Source organism: Stomoxys calcitrans, chromosome 1, assembly GCF_963082655.1.
Source record: "Stomoxys calcitrans chromosome 1, idStoCalc2.1, whole genome shotgun sequence".
NCBI classification, from domain to species: Eukaryota; Metazoa; Arthropoda; class Insecta; order Diptera; family Muscidae; genus Stomoxys; species Stomoxys calcitrans.
The window spans coordinates 219,031,288-219,047,122 of NC_081552.1; the positions used below are offsets into that span (position 1 = coordinate 219,031,288).

Below are 15,835 nucleotides of genomic sequence, written 5' to 3' on the forward strand. Positions count from 1 at the left end.
TCTGGACCGATCTGGGGTAAATTGAAGAAGTATGTCGAAGAACCTATTACAACTCACTGTCCCAAATTTCAGCAAAATTTAATAATAAATATGGATCTAATGGGTCTAAGACCCTAAATCGGCGGATCGGTCTATATGGTGGCTATGTTAAGATATAGCCCGATATAGCCCATCTTCGAACCTAACCTGCTTATGGACAAAAAAAGAATCTGTACAAAGTTTCAGCTCAATATCTTTATTTTTGTACCCTCCACCATAGGATGGGGGTATACTAATTTCGTCATTCTGTTTGTAACTCCTCGAAATATTCGTCTAAGACCCCATATATTCTTGATCGCCATGACATTTTAAGTCGAACTGGCCATGTCCGATCGTCTGTCTGTCGAAAACACACTAACTTTCGAAGGAGTAAAGCTAGCCGCTTAAAATTTTGCACAAATACTTCTTATTAGTGTAGGTCGGTTGAGATTGTAAATGGGCTATATCGGTCCACGTTTTGATATAGCTGCCATATAAACCGATCTGGGGTCTTGACTTCTTGAGCCTCTAGAGGACGCAATTATTATCCGATTTGGCTGAAATTTTGCATGAGGTGTTTTGTTCTGACTTTCAACAACTGTGCTAGAAATAGTTCAAATCGGTCCATAAGCTGACATAGCTGCCATATAAACCAATCTGGGCTCTTGACTTCTTGAGCCACTAGAGGGCGCAATTATTATCCGATTTAGCTGAAATTTTGTACAACGACTTATCTCATGACCTTTAACATACGTGTTGAAGATGACATGAATCGGTTTATAGCCTAATGCTGCTCCCTTATAAACCAGTCTCCCATTTTACTTCCTCAGCCCCTAAAGTGCGCATTCTTACTAGATTTGGCTGAAATTTTATACAATGACTTCTACTATGGTCTCCAATATTCAGTTCAATTATGGTCCGAAGTAAACCATAACTTGATATTGTTTTAATAACATAATAATTCTTTGTTTACCTAAAAATCCATCCATCCATGGTGGAGGGTATACAAGATTCGGCCCGGCCGAACTTAAAGACTGTAGCGTGATTTCAACAGACAGACGGATGGACATGGCTAGATCGTCTTAGATTTTTACGCAGATATACTTTATAGGGTCGAAAATGGATATTTCGATGTGTTCCAAACGAAATAAATGGGTATAAAAATATCCATTTCGATTCTTGTTATCACCTCCTATTAGGCTATACGTGAAGACACTTATTTTCAGCCTCTAGAGAGAAATAGTGCGAAAAAGTTGCCCAAAGGCACTAATTGAGGAGAGTACATAAGATTCGATCCAGCTGAACTTATAGCGATTGTACTGGATTTTTGATGTTCGAAATAGGAATAAGCCTACAAGCTAAGCTTCCACTCTATAGCATAACCAGGTGCAAAAATTTTAGCTTTTAATATTCTACATTTATATATATGGCAAAATAAAAGTCAAACAAAAATATTTGTGATTTACTTAACCCCTTAAAGTATGCAAGGTTTTGTATAACATTACCAAGAAATCGAAAGTTTTTGAACATTGTCAATTTTAATTGTTTATATACCCTTCGTTTGTCGTACTATTTATTTTGCTCCCAGCGGTCTTTGTAATCAAATGAATTTATGTGAAAATTAAACATTTGGGGTTTTTGCCAACCATACCTTTTGTGGCTGCCATGCGGTTGACTTCATTTAGACAAATACAATAATAAATTATGTAAAAATTCTTTGAAGCATATGAAGTCTTTGGAGATTGTCGCCAGGTCCAAAAGTCATTTGCATGTACAAAACCAACACATACACATACACACGCATACATGCTTGTGTACGTTTCATTTCAAATTCAATTTTGATTGTGACTTTGACTGGGCGCCACAAAAGCCCCAAATGGCAAACCGACTTAAAAAATTGTCAATACAAATAAATACATACAATATCTATTGTATGAAAAATGTAACAATTGTATTTGCCTAAAAATCATTTGAATGTCTATTTAAGAATGTTTGTGCACAAATACCGAAGTTCATCTAGGCAAATATTATTCAAATGGCAAATATTATTCAAAATATTATTCAAATGGTAAGGTAAATATGCAAAGTGTCAAAGTTATTGAATTTAAAATTTTTTTTTTCTGTTATACATTTTTCTATTTATGGCTCTTGCCACAAAAACGTTATACACTGTGTAGGCAGTGCATTATCAGGTTGTAGTCTTTATATACATACCTACATATATTTATATGCATATACAAATCAATCATTGTTTGTCATTTGAATGACAATTTTTTCTGATTCGTTTTAACTATTTGTTTGTCCTCGTTTTGTGTCTTGTTTTGCAGGCCACAAAAACATGTCTGGCATGGAGCATTACCCAATGGCGAACGTTCAATTGACACATATTGCGATGCCTGGCATTCCGGAGAGAGGGACAAAATTGGCTATGCCAGCAATTTGCTGGGGAACAAATTATTGGATCAGGAGCGCCTACCATGCGACAGTAAATTAATTGTGTTGTGTGTGGAAGCACTCTCACAGGATCGACGGAAAAAACGCGACTTGAGTGACAGGTAAGCTAATGAATATATTCGCACAACAATATTGAGAACGTTGCGACATTTATGGGCGACCTAGCTAAATAGCCTACTAATAAATTTACATTCATTTGCATCTAAGTGAAGGACAGTGGTAAACTGAAACGCTCAAGGCGCGGAAAATAATTTAATTAATTTATTGTTAATATAAAATGTAAACGTGGAAAAACGGTTCAAGCCCCCTACTCCTTCCAATCGAGTCGGCTGAACAACCGCAGTTCTCATCCAGTGTAACGTACCCGGTCCAAGCCATCTAATCCTTACAATCGCCCCAGTCCCCCACTGAGAGAAATCACTCTCACCTTCTCCAAATACCTCAAATACCGTTGATAATTAGAAGCCACAAAAAAGGGAATAACAGCCATCCTTGCGGATTTCCTATGATCACAATCTTACCCTCGACGAGTGATGCTTTTCAGCTCGTATCAGTCGAATTTACCACAAGATCCTCATACCCATCAGAGTAGGTGGACCATTATCATATACTGGACTCTCGGAATATCCACAATCTTCAGTACCGGTATAGAGACATCCATAGGTGAGAGTCGGCTGAATAACCGCAGTACTCATCCAGTGAACCATCCACGGTCCAAGCCACCTACTCCTTCGAATCGATAGCCGATAGGAGTAGAGCATTTTCGGTCCCCCTTTGATCCTTTCCCCGACATTTTTTACGCAGCTTAGTTTCCGGTCAAGTATCACGCCCTTGTCCTTGGCTTCCTGAGAGAGTGGCAGCTGAACCCCATGCAAGACAGGTTCCTTGAGAACATCCTGCTTTTCCCTCCTAGTAAAAAGTATAGGTATAGTATTTTGGCGTTTCTGGTGTATAAAGCCCTTTGGCCACAAGAAGCTGAACCCTCATACCCAACAGAGCACCATGTAGGGCCTCCAATTTCACGTTGGGTAGAAGCACCATTATCATGTGCTGGACTCTCGAAATATCTACAATCTTCAGTATAGAGACATTCATAGGTGGGAGTCGGCTGAACAACCGCAGTTCTCATCCATTGAGTCATCCAACGTACCCGGTCCAAGCCAACTACTCTTTTCAATCGATAACCGATAGGTGTGTAGCATATTCTGTCCCCCTTTGACACTTTCCCCGACATTCCTTATACAACTTAGTTTCTGATCAAGTATCACGCCCCAGTCCTTGGCCTCTTGAGAGCGGCAGCTGAACCCCATCCAGTACAGATTCCCTGAGAACACCCAGTTTTTTCCTCTTGGTAAAAAGTACCAGCATAGTATATTTTTGAGGTTTATGGTATGTCAAGCCCTTTGGCCTTGGCCCATCCATTTCGCTTCTTCGGCGTCTCCTGAACGAGGTCCGTTATAATGGAGAGCTATCGGACCATGATGAATACGTGATCCACCTATGCAATGACATTTCCTCGCACCTGCTCCAGAAATCTCAGCAGAGCACCATGTATGGACTCCAACTAGAAGTTAGGTTGAATGACTATCCACAAGAAGTAACATCTTGAGATAGACCACTATAGTTCTGAGGTTAGCATGTCCGCTTATGATGCTAAACGTCTGGGTTCGAATCATGGCAAGAACATCAGACAAAATTTTTTCAGCGGTGGTTTTCGCCTTCTAATACTGGCGACCTTTTTGAGGTACTATGCCATGCACAGAAGCCATGTAAAAACTTCTCACCAAAGAGGTGTCGCAATGCGGCTCGCCGTTCGGACTCGGCTATAAAAAGGAGGGGCTTTTTCATTGAGCTTAAATTTGAATCGGACAGTACTCATTGATTTCTGAAAAGTTTGGCATTATCCTTAATGGAATGTTCATAGGCAAATTTGCAAGAACGACCTAAAGTTGGGCATAGCCAACCTTTTAATACCCTACACCATCATGGGTATGCCTGCCAAGTCGTCGAAATTGGAATTTATTTAAATTTTAAATGAAGAATTTCGACCAAAATCCCTATATAATATGAGGATCATGGAGGTAATCGTTTGCATAGGCCCTTAAAGTGAAAATCGGGAGATGCATACATGTAAATGACAGCTACATATAAATCTGAGTCAATTTCTAAGAAATTTACCAGAGATCAGAAGAGACATAAGAGAATCTTTCGTGTTAAATTTTGTGGGGATCGGTTAACAAGTGACGATTTACTGCACAATATCGCAAAATCAGACCAAAATATATATGAGAGCCAAGCTTAATGACCAAGCGAATGCACCACCCAAAGGAGAATTTGTTAAATGAGTCTTAAAGAAAAGATATTGCCAGTTTCTCAGACAAGGCAGGACACATGTCACCCTACTGATGGACGCGTTTCGATAATTGGGTTTCCTTATCTCATCGGCACCATCGTGAACTATGTCTGTCCGTCTGACCGGCCTACAGTTTGCAGCCTGTTGTTCGTAGTACTTATATGGTTGCCTAAAAAGTAATTGCGGATTTTCCATATAGTCGGCGTTGACAAATTTTTTCAACGGCTTGTGACTCTGGAATTGCATTCTTTCTTCTGTCAGTTATCAGCTGTTACTTTTAGCTAGCTTTAGAAAAAAAGTGCGTGAAATTTTGTTTACATTTGTTTGTTTGGCGTCTATTTTAATATGGAGCCCACAAAGGAGCATTTTTGACATATTTTACTTTATTATTTCCGTAAAGGAAAAAACGCTGAGCAGGTTGCTAAAAAGTTACGAGATGTGTATGGTGATAAAGCCTTAAAAGGAAGACAGTGTCAAAATTGGTTTCGCAAATTCCGTTCTGGAGATTTTTCACTTAAAGATGAGCCACGTTCAGGTCGGCCAAATGAAGTTGATGATGACCAAATCAAAGCATTAATCGAATTGGATCGTCATGTAACTGAGCGTGAGATAGGAGAGAAGTTAAATATACCAAAATGAACCGTTCATTATCACATAAAAAGTCTTGGAGTGGTGAAAAAGCTTGATATTTGGGTACTTCATGTATTGAAAGAAATTCATTTAACAAACCGAATCAACGCTTGTGATATGTACCTTAAACGCAATGAATTCGATCCGTTTTTAAAACGAATCATAACTGGAGATGAAAAATGGATTGTTTACAACAACATTAGTCGAAAACGATCATGGTCCAAGCATGGTGAACCAGCTCAAACCACTTCAAAGGCTGATATCCACCAAAAGAAGGTTATGCTGTCTGTTTGGGGGGATTGGAAGGGTGTGGTATATTTTTTGAGCTACTTCCAAGGAACCAAACTTTTAATCGGATGTTTACTGTCAACAATTGGACAAATTGAATACAGCCATCAAGGAGAAGCGACCAGAATTGGTCAATCGTAAAGATGTCATATTCCACCAGGACAACGCTAGACCGCACACATCTTTGGTCACTCGCCAAAAACTGAGTGAGCTTGGCTGGGAACTTTTGTAGCATCCACCATATAGCCCTGACCTTGCACTGGTAGTCTGATGTACCATTTATTTCGATCTTTGCAGAACTCCTTAAATAGTAAAACTTTCGGCAATGATGAGGCTATAAAATCGCACTTGGTTCAGTTTTTTGCAGATAAAGGCCAGAAGTTCTATGAGCGTGGAATACAAAATTTGCCAGAAGATGGCAAAAGGTTATCGAACAAAATAGCAATTATATATTTGATTAAAGTTCATTCTAAGTTTTATTAAAAATGCATTTACTTTCTTTTAAAAAATCCGCAATTACTTTTTAGGTCACCATAATTGAAATCATAGGCAAAAATCCTATGTGAAATCTCAACAACTACTACCAGATTGTTCGCTGTAAGCTTGTGGTCATGTTGACGTGGGCAGGCTGAGTTTGCCACGTTGACAAAGGAATAAAATGAATGCAAAGGCCATGGAAGGGAGTTGGAGTTTGATTGAAGAGATATTGCTCAGTAAGAAAGCTTACAGCGAACAGTCTGGTAGTAGTAGTTGAGATTTCACATAGGATTTGTGCTTATGATTTCAACCATAAAATTGAAAATTAATTTTCTCTTTCAAACTGTTTAATAGAACCACTGTTTAGTAAATTCTTTCTCAAGCACACAACCACACAAGTAGTTCACACTACCAAATTTGTGTCAATAAAACAAACACATTGGCAAACATCCGAGGACTGTGGTGGCAGAAAATGTCAAATTCAAATCACTATATTTCAGTAGCCGCATCTATATTACTTTTGGGTATGTTTGGTAAATGGGTCATTTGCAAAATTTCCCCTGGCGTCCTTCAAATAGTTGAATCATAAGTAGAGAAACATTTTGAAAATTATAGTTAGTGTATATGGGTTGGCCGAAATTGCTGTACTTATACAAACGGAAACGCAAATCGATATTGTTATCATTGGAAAGCGTATATATATATATATATATGCTCATATTAAGCTTCCGGCGAAGTATATGTACGTATGTGAACATGCGCAGTCAAGTCCTAAATCCCTGGGTTATCAATTACTAGCGATGACATATGGCTAAATGTTTGGCGATGTTGCAATTATAAATCCCTATTTAGGCCCTGGCAAAGGCATTGCTAAATACTGTGGAGGGAGATGGACGACTTCTATTGATGTTGAGTGGGTGAATATTAGACCACACCCAACTCTTAATAGTGGGCTACCAGTGTTTAAGCAGCTTTAATGAGCACAAAATTAACATAATATACCAAAATTTAAGAAAATTTGTTTTTAATGATGATGAGTACATAATTATTTGGGTTTATTTGGTTGGGCATGATATGAAGAATGCATTTGTATACCATACACCACTAATGTGGCACAAGGTATTAAAACTTAGTGCATTTGTTTGTTACACCCAGAAGTAAGAGAGGCAGACCCAAGAGAGCTTAGGATACCGATCGCCTCAGAACCACTTTCTAATTTGATTTAGCATTGTCCGCCTGTCCATATTAATTTGTACACAAAGTACAGAACGCAATTTTTGTCCCACCGTCTTCAATTTGGTGCAGTCATGTTTTTCGACGTAGAGACGAACCCTATGTAAATTGGAAAAACGGTTCAGATTTGAATAAAGCTACCATATAAAAGGTGATTTTTTATATTTAGGCTCAAAGGTTACGTAAATAAGCAGAACTGTCGATATGGGAGTGAACATCTGCTAGAATCATTGCAAGAGCTACCAATGTATCCAGGAAAATTCAGAGTTTGGTGCAGCTTATGGGCTGGTGGCATCATTGGACCGTACTTTTTCAAAGACCATGCGAATCGTAACGTAACAATGAATGGTGTGCGCTACCATGAGATGATATCCAACCTTTTTTTCCAAAAATGCAAGAGATTGGCTTGCATGACATGTGGTTTCAATTAGCCGGTGCCACATGCCACACAGCACGTGTAACAATGGACTTGTTGAGAGGCGAGTTCGGTGAACATTTTATTTCATGTTCGGGATCGGTCAATTGGCCGCCTAGATCGTGCGACTTAACGCCTTTAGACTATTTTTAAACTATGTTAAAGCTCATTTCTAGTGTTGGAAAGAGTATTTCAAACTTGGACTAAGCGGATGGACCATTTGAGGCGCAGTCACAGTCAACATTTGCATGAAATAATCTTCAAAAATTAAATTATATGGACCGTAAAATCGATTCAAATGGGAGCCACCGTGGTGCATGGGTAAGCATGCCCGCCTATCGTGCCCAAACGCTCGGGTTCAAATCCTGCCGGCGAGAACACCTTAAAATATGTTTCAGCGATGGTTATCCCCTCTCCAAATGCTGGCAATATTTGTGAGTATTTCAGCCATGTACGATTTCTCAACAAAGAGGTGTCACTTTTCAGTGCCACGCCGTTCGAACTTAGCATAAAACAGGAGGTCCCTAACATTGAGCTTAAATTGGATACTGGCACCACTCAATTGATAATGTGTGAAGTTAGTTTCCCTCTAATTTGTTCCATAATGGGATGTTTGGGAAACACTAAACCTAAACCACTATCATTTAAAATAAAGATTTCATGCATTTTTCTGAATTTTATATGTTTTTTTATACCCACCACCGAACGATGAGGGTATATTCTTTTTGTCATTCCGTTTGCAACACATGAAAATATTTATTTCAAACCTATAAAGTATATATATTCTTGATCAGCGTAAAAATCTAAGACGATCTAGCCATGTCCGTCCGTCTGTTGAAATCACGCTACAGTCTTTAAAATTAGAGATATTGAGCTGAAACTTTGCACAGATTCTTTTTTTGTCCATAAGCTGGTAAGTTCGAAGATGGGCTATATCGGACTATATGTTGATATAGCCCCCACATAAACCGATCCGCCGATTTAGGGTCTTAGGTTCATAAAAGTTGCATTTATTGTGCGATTTCGGACAGTGAGTTGTATTGGGCTCTTTGTAATCTTTCTTCAATTTGGCCCAGATCGGTCCAGATTTGGATATAGCTGCCATATAGACCGATCTCTCGATTTAAGGTCTTGCGCCCATAAAAGGCGTATTTATTTTCCTCTCTTGCCAAAATTTGGGACAGTGAGTTGTGTTGGGCCCTTCGACATCCTTCTTCAATTTGGCTGAGATTGGTCCAGATTTGGATATAGCCGCCATATAGACCGATCTCTTGATTTAAGGTTTTGGGCCCATAAAAGGCGCATTTATTGTTCGATGTCGCCGAAATTTGGGACAGTGAGTTAAGTAAGGCCCCTTGACATACTTCTGCAATATGGCACAAATCGGTCCAGGCTTAGTTATAGCTGCCATATACACCGATCTCTCGATTGGGACCATAAAAGGCTCATTTAACACACAGTGAGTTGTGTTAGGCCCTTCGACATCCTTCTACAATGTGGCTCAGATCAGATATTTCCATATATCTACTATGTAGCAAAGGTATGCATTTTTTACCGGATTTTGACGAAAGGTGGTTTACATATATATCCGAGGTGGTGGGTATCCAAAGTTCGCCGCGGCCGAACTTAACGCCTTTTTACTTGTTTTTATTTTTTGAAAAACTTTCCTATAGCTATTAAAAAATCACCCTTTATATTCCCTGTACCGCATTACTGGTTTAGGTATACAGTTTATTGAGGTCTGTATTCGAAATTCCGCTCCCAATGCACACGCATAGGAATCCCGGTTCTGGCAAGAGGTCTCGACATCTCACATTGAAATCTTGCTTTGGGGAGGAAGATAGGGAAGAGATATCTCAGGACTCCAACGGTAGCAGGCCTCATAGCGGTATGCATGAAAATCCAATTTTTGGCAAGATTTCTCTCAATACTCTTATAAACTTGTGAATATCGCTTTGGAAGGAGATCTCAAAGTAGACTAGGAGGAAGGCCGTTTGTTTGTTTCGTGCCACGAATGGGAATCTGGATTTGGGCTAGAGATCTCTAATTACGCACAAAAATTTCGTTTTGTGCGGACGATCTCTGAGTTTTCCAACGGAAGTGGGCCCTATAACGGCCCGCATTGGTTTCTCGCTTTTGGCAAAACTAAGTTCAATACTCTTATACTCCGAACGAAAAATTGATATTAAATTAATATTAAAACAATACTGTATGGTATGGATGACGTAAAGTGTTAGAAATACCCTACGGAATTATTTTGGTATTCATTCACGGTATTGCTTTACTATCAATACCATTGATACCATACGGTATTAATTTTTCTTTCTGTTTTGGACCAGGACCAATTGAATGGCACATTCAAATCTGTATTTTGAAAGAGAACTCAGAGCGTAACGAAAGTGGTCTATGGCTTACCCAGGAGAATCCTGCTTTTAGCAAGGGATCTGTGATTTATTTAACAAGTAAAAGCGTGCTAAGTTCGGCCGGGCCAAATCTTATATACCCTCCACCATGGATCGCATTTGTTGAGTACTTTTCCCGGTATCCCTTTTTAGGCAAACAAAGGATTTATATGCTATTAAAGCTATATCAAGTTTTGGTCCGATTAGGACTATTATCGAATTGAATGTTGGAGAACATAGTGGAAGTCATTATGTCAAATTTCGATAAGAATTCTGCCCTTTAGAGGCTGAGGAGGTAAAAGCAGGAGATGGGTTTATATGGGAGCTGTATGAGGCTATAGACCGATTCAGACCATATGTGACACGTATGTTAAAAGTCACGGGAGAAGCCGTTGTATAAAATTTCAGCCAAATCGGATAGTAATTATACTATCTAGAGGCTCAAGAAGTCAAGATCCCAGGTCAGTTTATATGGCAGCTATATCAGGTTATGGATAAGAATTGCGTCCTCTAGTGGCACAAGAAGTCAAGATCCACGATCGGTATAAATGACAGCTGTATCAGATTATGGACCGATTAAAACCATACTTAGCACAATTGTTGCAAGTCGTAACAAACACGTCATGCAAAATTTTAGCAAAATCGGATAAGAATTGCGCCCTCTAGTGGCTCAATAAGTTTTATATGGCAGCTATATCAGGTTATGAACCGATTTGGACGGACGGATGGGCGGACGGACGGACGGATGGGCGGACGGACGGACGGATGGGCGGACGAACGGACGGATGAGCGGACGGACGGACGGATGAGCGGACGGACGGACGGATGGGCGGACGGACGGACGGATGGGCGGACGGACGGACGGATGGGCGGACGGACGGGTGGACAGACGGACGGGTGGACAGACGGACGGGCAGACGGACGGACGGGCAGACGGACGGTTGGACAGACGGACGGGTGGACAGACGGACGGGCAGATGGACGGATGGACAGACGGACGGACATGGCTAGATCGACTTAAAATTTTATGACGATCAAGAATTATATACTTTATGGGGTCTTAGAAGAATATTTCGAAAAGTTACGAACAGAATGACGAAATAAGTATACCCTATCCCATGGTGGAGGGTATAAAAACAGTAGGCCATCTGGTGTCTATGTGCTCTGAATCTTATATTGATCCTCTACTGATTACGTATAAAAATTTTGCTTTTTGCGAATGATCTCTGAGTATTCTATAACGGCCCGCATGGGTTTCTCGCTTTTGGCAATACTTTCAATACTCTTATAGGAATGGGACCAATTGAGGTACGTATGGATTTTAAAATTGATCTCAGAGTAGCGTAACCAAAGTAGGCGTACTCTATCGGGAGTAATCTATGGCTCATGCCATCCTGGTTTAAGCAAGAGATGTGTGATAAATTTAACAACAGTCGGTCTATGTGCTCTGAATCCTCTATTGAAATTTAACTTTCGGCAAGAGATCTCTGAGTAGCCTTAAGAAAGTAAATCCAATGGGAATGTTGAATAACAATCTCGCTTTCAGCAGTAGATCTCAGAGTACTCTAACGGGAGTAGATCACTGAGTACGCAAACGCACATATGCACCCAAGGGAATCGTGCATAATCATTACTGTAAACACTGTATAGACCCTGCTTCGTTTATGTGCGGGTCTGCAGAAGCACATTCCTCTGTGGGATCATGGAAATTCAATTCTTAAAGATATGCTAAAATACATTAGTAGGACGGGATAATTTCCCATGAACAAAATCTTGCCCCTATGTGAATAAGGAAAGTATGTTGACTATTAGGGCAATAACAACCAAAACAGTAAGGCAACGAATGATTTTCAAGTGTTAGAAGGAGACTCACGCCTTATCTGTAACGATAGGATGTCACGATCAGCATCGTTTGGGTGCCGGGCTATAACAGAGTAAGTGAGAACGACATGGTAAACGATTGGCTGTAAGGGCCAAACTGTCGTCAATTAACTTTGTGAATGCGAATCCTTTTAGGGTGACGCAGTCCGAGTTAAAGACGTAGACAAGCAGCGTTCATATTCCACTGTGACTCAGTAAAACGTTCAAAAATACGGAGAAAATCTATGGACGATTGCGAATCTTGAAAAAACGAGGCTATTACTGAGAGGAAGTATGAAGGAAGTTAGTTCGACTTTCGGTGCGGATGAACTTTTGCAGAATAGGAGCGGCAAGTAACAGCGTGTGTACGGCTTGTGGTAAATATGAGGAAAAGGTGAGACTTTAGAGGACTTTAGAGGATACGATACCAGCCATAAACTAACTTTGTGGCATGTGGCATTTTGTGAGCAGGACCGAATTCCTGCCATGGATTTTTTTTCGCAATAAACCGATTGTTGGCTTAAGTGTATGCAAGTAGTTGCATGGGGCGTTTTGTAATCCCTACCCTCTCCATCAACCTAACCCCAACTAGGCTTAAGACGTTTGTGTACTCTTAAGTGCGGGCCGATATTTCTCCATGGATAAACAGATATTCAGGCATATTTGTATACCAACAATTAAGATCATGTGATTCTGAAATAAATGTCTACAAACTCTTTGTATTCGCCAACAAGAGATTGTTCCAATAAATATCTCTTCCAGTTATTTAATATCCCCACATTGAATTTAGAGACCTTTGCACTAATCCAAGTTAAAAATCTGATAAACCTTTTATTCGTCTAATAATTACTTTAACACATACTAAAATTCTTCATGATTTAGAGCATACTTATGTAAAATTTAAAGTCGAATAGCATACATGATTGGTGGTTAACTCTTAAAACAGGCTTAATTTTCAATTCCATTGTATTACAGTTGCCTATAAAGAAATATCGAATTCAGTGGAAATAAATTAATTAGTTTCATCTTCAAAAGCAACTCTGAAGTATACTTGGAAATCTAATATAGAACCCCTGCCAGCCTTTGTACATTTGTTCGTTCATAATTCAGTTCATTGAAGCGCAAAAATTCCCAGAACTTGACTGGAATCATTCAAGACAAAGACTTGGCAGGAATTATGATGAGCATAATATACGCCCCAAGGCAATATTGTTGTGCAATGCAAGCTTTTCTCCCTATGTACTGCTATATCTAATCTAATTGCTTATAATGTTACAACACTTTCTCACATGTGGTTTTAAGTGCTGCTTTAGGAGTGTGTGTGTGTGTGAGTGTGAGTATGGGTTTTTAGTCCTTTAAGAGTATTCACCAAAAATTAATAAAGTAAGTCAGTTGGCCAACAACAGGATATGAATTGTATGCTGCCACAAACAGATTCATGTTACAGGAAAACCAATATAACCATCAGACATGGTCAATATAAATGTGTCAAAATATTGTATTACCATCCTCCCATCAAGCTTGTGGGAAACAATTGAACGAATAAATACAATAACTCCAATATAAAAGGGAGCCAAGTGGTAGATATTCGAAGAATAGCAAGGCGTTTGTTGCACATGTATGTGATACACTTCAATATATATTGTGCATCACTACAATGATGGAAAGTAATGCCCAGCATAGGAAAGGAAATCTGACATATTGATTTTTGCCGAAAAACAGTGAATTTATATAATAATGATAGATATATAACAAAAAACTAATGGAAAGTGTGAAATTTTGAAGTGACAAAATTTCGATACCAATTTTTTATAGAAAAAATTTCGATACCAATTTTTAATAGAAAAAATTTCGCTGCCAATTTTTTATAAAAAAAATTTCGCTGCCAATTTTTTATAGAAAAAATTTCGCTGCCAATTTTTTATAGAAAAAATTTCGCTGCCAATTTTTTATAGAAAAAATTTCGCTGCCAGTTTTTTATAGAAAAAATTTCGCTGCCAATTTTTTATAGAAAAAATTTCGCTGCCAATTGAGTACTCATCTTTACTTTATATGTGTTGAATTTTTAATTAGTTTCCTATCGAAATTCAATCCTTATATGTTAATTTGTTTCCTTTTTGCAGTGACCATGACTACCAAACTGCTGACGAATATGCAGAACACCTTAGGAGAGTTTTGACTTGAAATCAAGCTTAGAATGGCAACATTTGTAAGTGAACTTCCAAATGCAAAATGAAACAAAACACCGTCATTATAACGCGAATAAAGTTTCAACAGTATCACCATATAAATCATGAAAAGAAATTATTTATTAAACAAAAGAAAGTAGGAAAAAACGACATTACATACCAGCGGAAACCCCCGAAAAACACTTCATTTTTGCCATAAACATCTCAGTTTGTAAGTTTAAACCAGCTTTGTTTAAGACAACAATACAAAACCTTCCGATCGTAAATTGCAGCAAATAAAACCATTTTCCCAAAAAAAAATTCTTTATATATAAATATTTTTATATATGTGAATTATTTGCAGCATGTCTTTTTAACAATTATGTTTCTAGTTTTCTTGTAATTATTTTATAAAAAAAAAAAAATAAAAAACCAAATAAAAAATAAAATAAAATAATTATTTAAGGAAATCATAACAATAATGAACATAAAATTAAACCAAAAAAAAAACGAAAATTACGAAAAAATGTTAATTGATAAAAAAATATGAATAATTTTAGAAAACAAAAAAAATATTTTTTAATATACGAATACTTAAAAAAATAAACTAAATTACTAATTTAGAGGAAAAAATCGAAAAAATTATAAAATTTTTAAGTTTTTTGTATATACTGTAATATTTTAATAAAAATAACAAACATAAACCAAAAGGCCATACACTACATATATTTATAGAAAAAAACTCAAAAATTACAATTAAGTTAAACAAATATTTAAAATTATTATGGCCAATGTGTAAGTAAAAAAAAACAAACTTAAAACAACAAAAAATAATTATAAACTTAAACTACATGTATACACTAGGGTGGAATGCAAAAGATAATAACCAACAAAATTCATTTAAACCTCAATTATTTCATTTTGATTTTGTTGAACACTTAAATCATTAACTTCCAAACCCACCAACATTTCCTCAATCGATTCGCTCTCCAACTCATAGAAAGCAACTATTTTCCCTGCATAAAATCAACTTATTTCAATAGGTTTTTGAAAGAATCGTGCGACAAAAATTTATGGGTTTGGGCAGTCAAACAAATTAGTTCAATATACCAAGTTAAGGCTGGTACTAAATATATTCGCTTTTCGCCGATTACTCTTTTTTAGATAATAGATTTTAAAGCAAAACAACTTGCTGCTTTCATTCAGTAGGACATATTACCAGCCCTTAAATGCAAATGAAAATAACGAAATTAAAAATTTATTTAAACCTCTGTAATTCCATGTTTCTTATGAATATAAATTAAAAACAAATAATTTCATTCATAACGAATAATTATTTTTTATATTTCCAAACTTATAGTTTTCATTGAACAAATATCTTCTTTTTGAAACTTTTACGAAATTGCATACTTCACTTCAATAGGCCATTACGGAAAATGTATTCCTCTAGCCAAAGGTAGAATAGATGACCAAATGCCTCGTTCTTCTGCGCTTCTTCTTCAATTACTGACACCCAGCTTCGAGATGTCGCTCTCCA

General features: G+C 37.8%; 1 protein-coding gene across 9 annotated transcripts in view; it reads left to right on the top strand.

The window, feature by feature from the left end:
• Positions 1 to 14,421, top strand: part of LOC106090109 (collagen alpha-1(XVIII) chain) — a 1,585,531-nt gene extending 1,571,110 nt beyond the window's left edge. For all 9 annotated transcript variants that reach the window (XM_059369513.1, XM_059369516.1, XM_059369517.1 and 6 more), the window contains 2 exons: positions 2,346 to 2,573; positions 14,254 to 14,421. In XM_059369513.1, coding sequence (XP_059225496.1) covers positions 2,346 to 2,573; positions 14,254 to 14,314 — 289 coding nt within the window. In that variant the 3' untranslated portion in view covers positions 14,315 to 14,421. The remainder of the gene's footprint in view (positions 1 to 2,345; positions 2,574 to 14,253) is intronic.
• The last annotated feature ends 1,414 nt before the right edge of the window (positions 14,422 to 15,835 follow it).